This window comes from Antechinus flavipes, chromosome 1 (genome assembly GCF_016432865.1).
Source record: "Antechinus flavipes isolate AdamAnt ecotype Samford, QLD, Australia chromosome 1, AdamAnt_v2, whole genome shotgun sequence".
Lineage (NCBI taxonomy): Eukaryota > Metazoa > Chordata > Mammalia > Dasyuromorphia > Dasyuridae > Antechinus > Antechinus flavipes.
Window position 1 is genome coordinate 243,863,935 of NC_067398.1, and position 11,401 is coordinate 243,875,335.

Here is an 11,401-nt window from a genome sequence, read left to right on the forward strand (position 1 = left end):
CAGACCTTGAACAGATCCAGAAGCAGAACCTGAATTGTCCTTCTGTTGCAACAGGGGAAGAGGATGAAATATCCCTCTTTCTCTATTTTAATCAAGTCTCAAATGGCTGCCTCTGGAATGCACCCAAACCAGTTCCATGCTGGGAACCTTGAAACATTCAAGAAGGATGACAATGGTGGTGACAAACTGGTGTCTAATTGGACTTGCATTCCGAGTGGTGATAATTTGAGCCAAAGAATTCTGGGGATGGAACGAATATGTTCAATAAACACAGTGCTAACATGACCAGGAGCTTCTTAATGTCTGATGCCTGTGGGGAGAGTTGGGGAAATTATCAAAGGAACATTAGGAATTGTGTTCAGGAGAAGAGAAAAAGCCTGTCACAGGGGCCAACAACCCATTGGTTTTAGATGAGAGGTCTTGCTTAAACTCTACATAAAATATGGTTGTAGCTTAAAGGAGCAATCACAAACTGAGGAGGAAAGCCTACTTGTACAGTCCAGTGAAGGGAAACCCAAGGCTAGTTTATTCTGAAGCCCTTAGGGGTGTTGACTACAGATCTGCTCAACTCTCACCCTCAACAAACTACAAATGTCACAAGTTTGAGTCAAAGACCAGAGCTAGAAATTTGTAGCTAATAACATGGCAGCTGCCATTCAATCCTGCCTTCACTGGGCAAGGTGTGCCCAAGGTCAGCTGAGTGTTTGTCATATGCAGCATTCAATATGTGTCTCAACCAGGTTGATTTCTCATTAAATGATCAGAGTAGATCTAGCTCTACCCTTGGACAAAATTAGCTACTTCTGATGACTCTAAAATCTGTCTAAAGAGGGGAAATTGCACCTCTATCCTATCTTGGTAGGCAAGACATATCCCATGTTGAAATAATTACTTGGCAGACACTCAAGTCTGCCCATTTTTTAAAAATAATTATTTTAAATAACTTTTTATTGACAGTATGCCTGGGTAATTTTTTACAACATTATCCCTTGCACTCATTTCTGTTGTGACTTTTCCCTCCCTCAGATGGGAAGCGGTCCCGTACATGGTATGTCACAGTATATCCTCGATACAATATATGTGTGCAGAACTGAACGGCCCTCTTGTTGCACAGGAAGAATTGGATTCAGAAGTAAAAAAAATATCCCGGGGAAGAAAAACAAAAATGCAAACAGTTTGCATTCATTTCCCAGTGTTCTGCTTCTATCTGTCATTGATCAATTGCAACTGAATTATGTCATCTTTTTGTTGAAGATATCTACTTCCATCGGAATACATCCTCATACAGCATTGTTAAAGTATAAAATGATCTCCTGGTTCTGCTCATTGTACTTTACATCTGCTCATGTAAGTCTCTCCCAGCCTCTCTGTATTCAAGTGGCTGGTCGTTTCTTACAAAACCATAATATTCCATAATATTCATATACCACAATTTACTCAACCATTCTGCAATAGATGGGCAGCCATTCATTTTTCCAGTTTCTAGCCACTACAAACAGGGCTGCTACAAACATTTTGGCACATACAGGTCCCTTTCCCTTTAGTATCTCAGGGGTATAAGCCCAGAAGTAGCACTGCTGAATCAAAGGGTATGCACAGTTTGATGACTTTTTTCTGCCCTTTTTTTGCTTGGTGTTTCTAATTGGTTCTCCTGGGAGTGGAAGTAGACGGGCTCTGATATTAACCCTCATAATCAAAATCAAAGCTTTGACTAACCACAGGGGGTAAAGGCTTAAATTCTTCTAAGAGCAATTCTATCCACCTTTTCCTGGATTCTCCAATTGAAAGAGATCCCCTTCCTCCCCAACCCCCCAAATCTGGATACAAATGAAGGAAAAGTGATGTTTAAATAGTGTGCATCTATCTTACAGAGGAGTTTCCTTGGCACTAGTTTTGAGAGAATAAGCATTTTTCCTGATCCAGGTAGGGATAAGATTTGGGTGACTCATGTGATAAAGGTCACGTTGTTAGAAAAGAGCACAGACCCCAATCCCAAACTTCCTTCAGGTAAGGGAAGGGAAAGGGAACACAGTGGAAGTAGGCGGTACTGCTCAGGGAAGCTAAGTCCCCATTGGGCTAAGCTGGCCACTGAGGAAGCCGTAGAAAAGGTTGTACAGTGGCAGGTAGAGGCGGGCAGGGCGGGAACAGGTGACACCGGTTACCAGCTCAGCCATTCCAGACCCCTCCCTGAGAGCCTGCCCAGCCGCTCAGCCCCTTGCTTTTAGATCGGGTAACTAAGTGGAGGTCGTCTTACAAAGGACAGTCGAACCTGCCCCCGGAACAGACCTTTCGGGTCTGGGGAATGGCAGGCGCTTCCCAGACTTGGGCCAGGAGGAGCAGGATGGGCCTGGGGTTGGTGACCCTGCTAAGCTTGTTGAATCTACTACTGCTTGGAAGGGGTGAGTGAAGGCAGCGGGTGGAGATCAGCGCGACTGTAGGTGGCCGGTGTTCCCCTTCCCCCGTTTCCCAACCCTGTAGTTTACTAGTTCGCTACTCTTCTCACCTCCCTTCCCAATCACGGCTGACCTAGCCCTTCTTACAATCCTTTAATCTTTCTACTTTTCGTCCCTCCCAACATCCCAGATCCCAACTATGGTCACCTCCCCCTTTCCCACTCTGCTCATTTTCTTCTCTCTTTGCTTTCAGGGGCCAATGGGAAAGAAAGTGAGAAGCTGGGGAAAGAGAGGGGAGGGGAAAGGTGGGGCAAAAAGGGGAAGGGGAGGAGAAAAAGAAATGGGGGAAAGGTCTTTGGAAGTGAAGGTGGAGGAGAGAGGAGGAAGAGGGAAATAAAAGAGGACACAGAAAAAAGGAAGGGAAAAAAAGGGAAGTGGTACAATATAGGAGATATGAAGGGAAGTGTATCAGAAAGGTAGGAAAAGAGGAAGGGGAGAGGAGAATAGGTAGGTAGGAAAGGAAAAATATAAAGTCAGGAGAGGAAGAGTTATTAAGAGTGATATTGGGCAGAGTTAAAAGAGAGGTGGCTAGATGGTTAGGAAAGGATTCCATTCTCTAATTTAGGGACACAGAAGTCCCTAAGCAGTCCCTTCCCCCCTTTGTCCTCTTCCAGAAGTTTCCTGTGGTGTGGCCCCTCAGGCAGGAATTGTGGGCGGTACCAATGCTTCCCCTGGCCAGTGGCCTTGGCAGGTCAGCATAACCTACAATGGCATCCATGTATGCGGTGGCTCTCTTGTATCCAAACAGTGGGTGCTGACCGCTGCCCACTGCTTCCCAAGGTTAGACCAAAGGTTGGGAGAGAGAAGCCTAGGGAGGCACAGAGCTGGGGACGTGGGGAGGTTTTGGGGAAAGGGAAAGGATGGAGGGTGCTGCTGGAATTCAGAAATGGAAGGAAGTAGTGCAAGGGATGAAGGACTCCTCTATCCCAGCTCTCCTTCACTTGCCCTCTTCTCAGGGAGCATAGGTTGGAGGATTATGAAGTGAAGCTGGGGCCCATCAACTCAGCACCTATAATCCTGACACAGTGGTCATGACAGTAGGCAAGGTCTTCACCCATCATAACTATGTGAAAGAGGGGTCACAAGGAGATATCCATCCTGTCTGGCTACCAGCTGCCAATGCCTCTTTCCCCAATGGACTCCATTGCACCTTCACAGGCTGGGGTAACCCACACAGCTCAGGTAAGACTCTGTGGGGGTATGGGTTGCCAGAGCCAGTGATATTCAAAGAGATGGAGAGGATGGAGGATTTGATATGTATCCTTATCTGCTTTTCTACAGTGAGTCTTTCTAACCCCAAGATCTTGCATTAGCCAGAGGTACCTTTGATTAGTCGAGAAACATGCAACTGTCTTTACAACATAAACCCTGATCCTGACGAGCCACACGTTATCCAGTCGGACAAGGTGTCTGCTGCCTTTGTACAAGGTGGTAAAGATGCCTGCCAGGTAAGGGCCTGCTCTTGGACAGGGAGATGAAAGAGTCATGAGAAAGGAAAGGGAGGAAAACAAGACCCCTAAGAAGCAGCAGGAGTTTTACCTGGGCCCTGAAGGGAAAGGCTGAGAGGTTGATGGCCCTAAAAAGGAGCTGAAAACTCAGCTGTCCAGCTTAGGAAATTACTTCCTTTCTCCTTGCCTCAGTTTCCTCATCTGTTAATATGATAAGGATTAGACTATCCAAGGTACTTCCTGTTGTAACCTTTTGTGGTTTCTCTATTCAGGGAAAGGGGAGGGTTCAGATTTAGCTTCAGATTTATTATCTTTGTGGCCCTGGGAAAGTCACTTGACCCTGATTGCCCAACACAAAAAGGGAAGGGAAAATTCCTTTATACACACATGCCACAAACTATAGAAGTTGTCTTTTATTTAGATACCAGAGCTATTTCTTCACCTAGGAGTAATTTTGTATTTTGTGAGAGGCAAAATTTGTGAGAGGCTCCATTTGTGAATATTAAAGCATTCCAGATGAAAGAATAGATAACTTGATTCATCTGGGATTATAGTGTTAACAAATGAAAATTAATAATTTAGGAAGAGTTACTTTTAACAAAATTATTATCCTTGAAAGTTTTTACTGGTGATTTTTTTGATGAAGCAGTGGTGGGAGAGTATCATCTGGAAAATAAGAATATATGCATATTTATTATTATTATAGCTTTTTATTGACATATGTTTATATGCATGAGTATTTTTTCAGCATTGACTCTTGCAAACACTTCTGTTCGAACTGTTCCCCTCCTTTCCTCCACTCCCTCCCCTAGATGGCAGACAGTCCCATAGATGTTAAACATATTAAGAGTATTTGTTAAATATAATATATGCCTAGATATCCATACAGTTATCTTGTTGCATAAGAAAAATCAGAATTAGAAAGAAGGTAAAAATAACCTGGGAAGAAAACCAAAATGCAAGCAAAGAAGAACAGAAGTAGTGTAATTGCTATGTCCATACTCATTTCCCAGTGGTGTTTCGCTGGGTATAGCTAATTCTGTTCATCACAGATCAATTGGAACTGATTTGGATTGTTGAAGAGAGCCACTCTATCAGAATCGATTCTTATAATATTGTTGTTGAAGTGCATAATGATCTCCTGGCTCTGTTCATTTCACTTAGCATCATTTCATGTAAGTCTCTGCAAGCTTCTCTGTATTCATCCTGCTGATCATTTCTTACAGAAAAATAATATTCCATAACATTTATATGCCATATCTTATTCAGCCATTCTCCAATTGATGGGTATCCATTCATTTTCCAGTTTCTGGCCACTACGAAAGGCCTTGCCACAAACATTTTGGCACATACAAATCCCTTTCCCTTATTCAGTATTTCTTTGGGATATAAATCCAGTAGTAACACTTTTGGATTAAAGGGTATGCACAGTTTGATAACTTTTTGAGCATAGTTCCAAATTGCTCTCCAGAATGGTTGGATCCATTCACAATTCCAGCAACAATGTATCAGTGTCCCAGTCCCCTCCAACATTCCGCATTATCTTTTCCTGTCATCTGAGCCAATCTGACAGGTATGTAGTGGTTTCTCAGAGTTGTCTTAATTTGCATTTCTCTGATCAATAGTGATTTGGAACACTTTTTCATATGAGTAGAAATAGTTTCAATTTCATCATGTGAAAATGGTTCATATCCTTTGATTGTTTAACCATTGGAGAATGGCTTGATTTCTTATAAATAAGAGTCAATTCTCTAGATATTTTCGAAATGAGGGTTGTATTAGAACCTTTAACTATAAAAATGTTTTCCCAGATTATTGCTTCCCTTCTAATCTTGTCTGCATTCGTTGTGTTTATACAAAGGCTTTTTAACTTGATATAATCAACATTTTCTATTTTGTGATCCATAATGACCTCTAGTTCACCTTTGGTCACAAATTCCTTCCTCTTCCACAAGTCTGAGAGGTAAATATGCACATTTCTTAAATAAAGCTAAGTAGGCTTTTGTAGGAAAAACTCTATTCTAGTATTTAGTGCTTCTTCCCACTACCATTCAGCTTCTCACCAGAAAATAGTCCCAATGCATTTTGATATTGCTACTATCACTTGTAATTTGCTTTAAAATGTAAAATGTGAAAGACCTTTTCATGTGTTTTTCCTATTCACTTCTGATCTCCCAATTCACAATAATCCTTTTTTTACTACCTCCTCAACCCCTTTATTTTTATCATTTTATTGATGCATTTTGCATTAATGTGAAATTCATTTCCAAACTTACTCTGTCCTTTAATCCAGCAAAGCCATTCAGAAATATTCAACACACAAACATACCCAATAATGCAGCTTTTCATACCCAGAGTCCCTCAACTATTCAACCAAATGAGGATCTTTTATTTTCTTGTTCCTCAGCATGTTACATAGACCAGTGTGCTACAGCAGTAAAACATTCATTCTGGGACATCTTAGATTAGTGCTTCTCAAACTTTTGTATCTTTATACTATTTAAAAGACTATTAAAGATCTGTCTGAAGAATTTTTTTGGTGGGTTATATTGATAGATATTTACCATATTAGAAAAAAAAAACTAATTTGACTTTGCAGAAAGGTTTTCAGAGACCTCCAGAGAATCTCTGGACTTTACTTTGAGAACCACTGCTTAGATCAAAGGAATCTAAGGTTCCTAATACTCTGTGCTGAGATGCCAAAGAGGATCATGAAGGACCAATACTCAGAACCTCAAAGATCGGAGGAAGACAGGGTAACCTATGGGGCAGAACTCACAACAAAAACTTTTTTTGTAAGTGCATGGAAATAATCAGAAGGAAACAAAGCAATCTGTGAAAGTAGCCTGTGGAAATGAGAGAATGCTATACTATATCATAACTTAAAGTCCGTGGCATGAGAAATTTAAGGTTTCTTAAATTATTTTTGTTATGCAATACATATGGGGACTTTGGTGTTTAAATTTGAAATTTTTCAAAATTATTTTGAAAAGACCATGCATAAGAGGAGGAAATGTGAACCCCACAAAGAAGAAGGACTTTCAGGAATCAGGAGTTATGAGCAAGCTTTCTGCAGTATGTGTTCTCTAAACTATGCCCACTTTCCTCTGGGCTTAGTATGTAGTTGTGAGAATGTATATGACTTTAGGGGGATATGTTCTCTATCAAGTTTTCTTACTATACAAACTTAAATCTGGCTAAATAATTGATATCAACAGTAATCACAGGAACAATCACACCAATGAGCCTACATGAATTATCACATCAGAAAACCACCCCTAAGGTGCTTACAGTTAATTCTAGAATTCTAAAAGGGTGTGCATACTATTTACTCTCTGGCCATCCAGCATGCCAGAAAAGACAATTGGGGGTTGGGAGAATAGTACCAGAGTATATCCTATACAATGGTCTGATAATCTATATCAGGAGACTAATGCTTGAAGAGGACCCCCTGTTACAGTCATTCCCTAAAACTTTCCTAAAGAATGATAGGCAAATCAAAAAATTTTTTCAAAAACTATTGGCCCTGCTCCTAAGATATATCACCAGTTCCTCTGAGGAAATTTCCATAGCCATGAAAAAACTTTGGATGTACAGCAACTTTTGTTCAGCTTCTAACATGTAGCTCTATAAGTAGATCATTAAGTTAGTCCATAATTTTACAGAAAGGTATAGTGCTGTTCAGCTGATTTTAGTCTAGTCTGCCTCGATCCCATTTGAAGTCTTCTGGGCAGAGACACTGGAGAGGTTGATCATTTCCTTCTCTCGCTCATTTTACAGGTAAGGAAACTGAAGCAAACAGGGATAGGTCACTTGTCTAGGATCATGTACCAAACCTCTCAGGCCAGGTTTGAAGATGTCTTCCAGCTTCCAGTTCCAGCACTATCCACTGCACCACTGAGCGCCCACAGGTAGGAATATGTCTGGAAAACTACCATGCTTTTAAGAGATTCCAAAGCACTCCATGATGCAAACTTTCTCACCATTTTAAAAAATAGTAATATTCTCAGTTTTTCTATGTGACCATGAATCACAGAATACTGTGATCAAAATTACCAGTGATCCAAAAACCAAGGAAAAGATGTATGAAAGTATTAAAAGGAAATGGTGCATCATTTATTTTTCCTCAAAATACCTAACAAATTGAAGATGACTAAAGAAATTATGGCATAATGATATTAAGATTTCTTAAAGAATTGCAAATGTGAATTCAAAAAACTAGAAGATTTAAATGGCATGAGGCTGAACAGAAATTGAAACAATCACAATAATGTAAATAAAGTACCATCAACATTATTAAACTACCCACCCTTTTCCCCAGTGATACACTAGTAGGCCTATACTCAAAGATAGCAAAGAAAGAGGAAAGGGATCCATACATGAAGAAAATCTTTGTAGAAGCTCTTTTTGTAGACACTGCACTGGAAATTAAAGGAGTGTCTGCCAGTTGGAATATGGCTGAACAAATTAAGGTATAGAAATATCATATTCGTCTCCAGTAAATGAAGAAAGATAGTTTCAGAGAAACCTGGGAAGGTTTGTATGAATTAGTACAGAATTCCTGCAGTGAGAAGAGCCAGAACAATTTATCTTATATTTATCTTATCACTTTGGAAAAACAACTCTGATAAATGGAATTTTCAATCATGGATTCCAGAGGGCAGATGAAGAATGCTGCTCACCCCCTAACACAGATTCTGCGCTCAAAATGCAGAAAGAGACATTCATTCTTGGACAAGGTCAATTTGGGGTTAATAATTGAAATGTCAAGAAACTGTTCAGAATCACAGAAAACCTGAACAAATGAGAGGAATAAAATATTTCAAAAGAATTAGCACCAAGCAGTTTACCCTACCTAAAAGGAAGAAAATGAATCTTTAATGGACTTGGGTGGCTCAATGGATAGAGGGCCCAGTTTGGGTTTTGGAGGACTTCCTGAGTTGAAATCCAGACTTGGACACTATGTGTGACCCTGGACAAAATTAACCCTGTTTTGTGTTAGACTACCTGCCATCTAGGGGAGGGGATGGAATGAAGGGAGAAGTTGGACCAGAAGGTTTTGTATCAGTCAATGTTGGAAAATATGCTTATGTTTTGTAAATAAAAAACTATTATAAAAAATTAAAAAGATTAACCATGTTTACCTCATTTGTAAATTGATCTACAAAAGGAAATAGAAGTATTCCAGTATCCCTGCCAAGAAACCCCAAATGGAGTCAGTAAAAATCAGATACAACTGAACAAAGGACTTCTTTCCAAGCATTTCTGATGAAATTTCTGATCAGCCTGAATAGGAACTTTGAAATACAAACAACAGAAATCTGTTACAAAGAAATCTATACAACTAAATTTATTTGAACAGCAAGAAGCTCTATGATGTTGTAAATGCTAACATTCTAATAAGAAGAGATACAAATGTTCTTTCAGAATCTGTCTTTAAAAGGCATTAAGAAGTTAAAAACAAAGGAAAACTCATTCTCTTCTAGGACAAAGGGACAAATAGAGACAGGTGAGAAAGGTAAAAGGAAGAATACACTATTATAGAAGGGAAGAAAGAGATGGAACTTGCAATTTCTTATAATTGGGATGCATGAGTAAAAGAAGATAAAAATGTTGAGCAAGTGGTGATGTATGTAGCATCAGACAAACCTCTCTCTTATCTTAATGGGACAAAGGAGGATTGAATATTTTGAAACACCCTATTACAAGAATTAGCTCACCCCTAGCTGCTCACCTGCAGAAGGCCTGACTCCCCAGCAACGATCTCCATAGAAACAGATCGTTTGCCATTCTCTCACTATGGGATTCTACCCTGGCCTCAAATCCACACCGTTATAGCAATTGTAGTTTCTTGCATCATCTGGGGTGCCAGAAGTTCCAATTGCTAATTCTAGCTACAGTGTATATCCTTTGATCCAGCAATGTTTCTACTGGGTCTGAATCTCAAAGAAATCCTGAAAGAGGAAATAGTTTCTAGTAGGTCTTTTTGTAGTGGTAAAGGATTGAAAAATGAGTTGATGCCCATCAATTGGGGGATGGCTGGATTAGTTATGTATGTTATATGAAAGTAATGAAATATGATCTATAAAAATGAACAAGCTGATTTTAGAAAAGCCTAGAAAGATTTAAATGTACTGATGCTGAGCAAAACAATCAAGAAAACATCATACACAACAACAGCAAGATTGTCTGAGGATCAACTATGAGAGACTTGATTCTTCCCATTTGTTCAGTGATGCAAGGCAGTTTCAATAAACTTTGGATGGAAAAAGACTTTCTGCAGACTGAGAGAGAACTATGGAGACTGAATGTAAATCAACACATGCAGTTTACTTTTTTTTTTCCTTCTCGTTTTTTTTTTCAATATATGTGTGTATGTTCTCCTGGTTTTTCCCTTTTGTTCTGATTTCTCTCTCCCAATATGATTCATATGAAAATACATTTAAAAAAGAATGTACATGTATAACTAAAAAAAAAGTTATTTTCCATTTAACTAAGGAAAATTTTTAAAAAAAGGAAAGAAAGAAAGAATATGATGGAGCTAAAATACTCTGAAAATTCAGCCTAGATTATTGATAAAAATTGATAAAAAAAAAATACCAAAGGTGATAAATGTGATTAATACCATGCTCAATTTATATGTTTGGTTGTAGGCCTGGAGATTAATAGTCGACACAGGTTTTGTTTTCCGGGTTGCTGTAGTTGTGTGTTTTCTAAAAGAACCTTGAATAAAGGTAAAGCTGAAGGTTGCAATAAGTATGATGTCCTTTTTTTCAAAAGATGACATCGCTGTGCTTAATGACAATAAAGAAGATGTGGATTTCTAAAGTATAGAACACCATACCTGGAGTCTGGAAGACTTAAGTTCAAATTCAGCCTCAGACACAGTGTGTCCCTGGGAATGTCCCTTAATCCTGTTGCCTTGAGTTTCCTCATCGATAAAAGGAGCTGAAAGAAGTGGCAAACCACTCTAATATCCTTGCCAAAAAAAAACTCCAATTAGGATCATGAAAAGTCAAACACAAATGAAGAATAATAAAGATCACAGGATATGTCAAAGAGAATGGATGACAGAGCCACTGATTGATGAAAATGAAACTGTAGGGGGAAGCTACATGGCACAGTAGATAGAGCACCAGCTCTGAAGTCTGGAGAACCTAAGTATGAATTCGGCCTCAGACACTTAACACTAAATAGCTGTGTAACTGTGGGCAAGTCACATAACCAAGTCAGTATACTTGACTCCTCAGCCAGATGTCAAGGAAGAATCCCCAGGGCCATCAAAGGTTAAGAGTGAAAAATGGGAAGAAACAAGGCTTAAATCTAGAGAGAAGAAACTCATCTCTACTGAGAAAAGTGCAGGAACAAATGGAAGTTCTTCAGGAAAAGTTAGTCTTTTGGAAATACCAAGAGATCCACAATAGACAGTGAAGAATCAGAGGCACACAGATCTATGTTTGACAACACAGCCCAGCCACTCTGAGCAGTCTCCCAGTTGGG

At 39.5% G+C, this 11,401-nt stretch overlaps 1 protein-coding gene across 1 annotated transcript; it reads left to right on the plus strand.

The window, feature by feature from the left end:
- Positions 1–102: 102 nt before the first annotated feature.
- PRSS8 (serine protease 8) lies at positions 103–9,035 on the plus strand. The gene is given in 7 exon segments (XM_051972164.1): positions 103–217; positions 2,226–2,399; positions 3,041–3,233; positions 3,410–3,438; positions 3,441–3,635; positions 3,735–3,901; positions 7,682–9,035. Coding segments are annotated over 7 exon segments (1,008 nt in total). The 3' UTR covers positions 7,817–9,035.
- Positions 9,036–11,401: the final 2,366 nt, after the last annotated feature.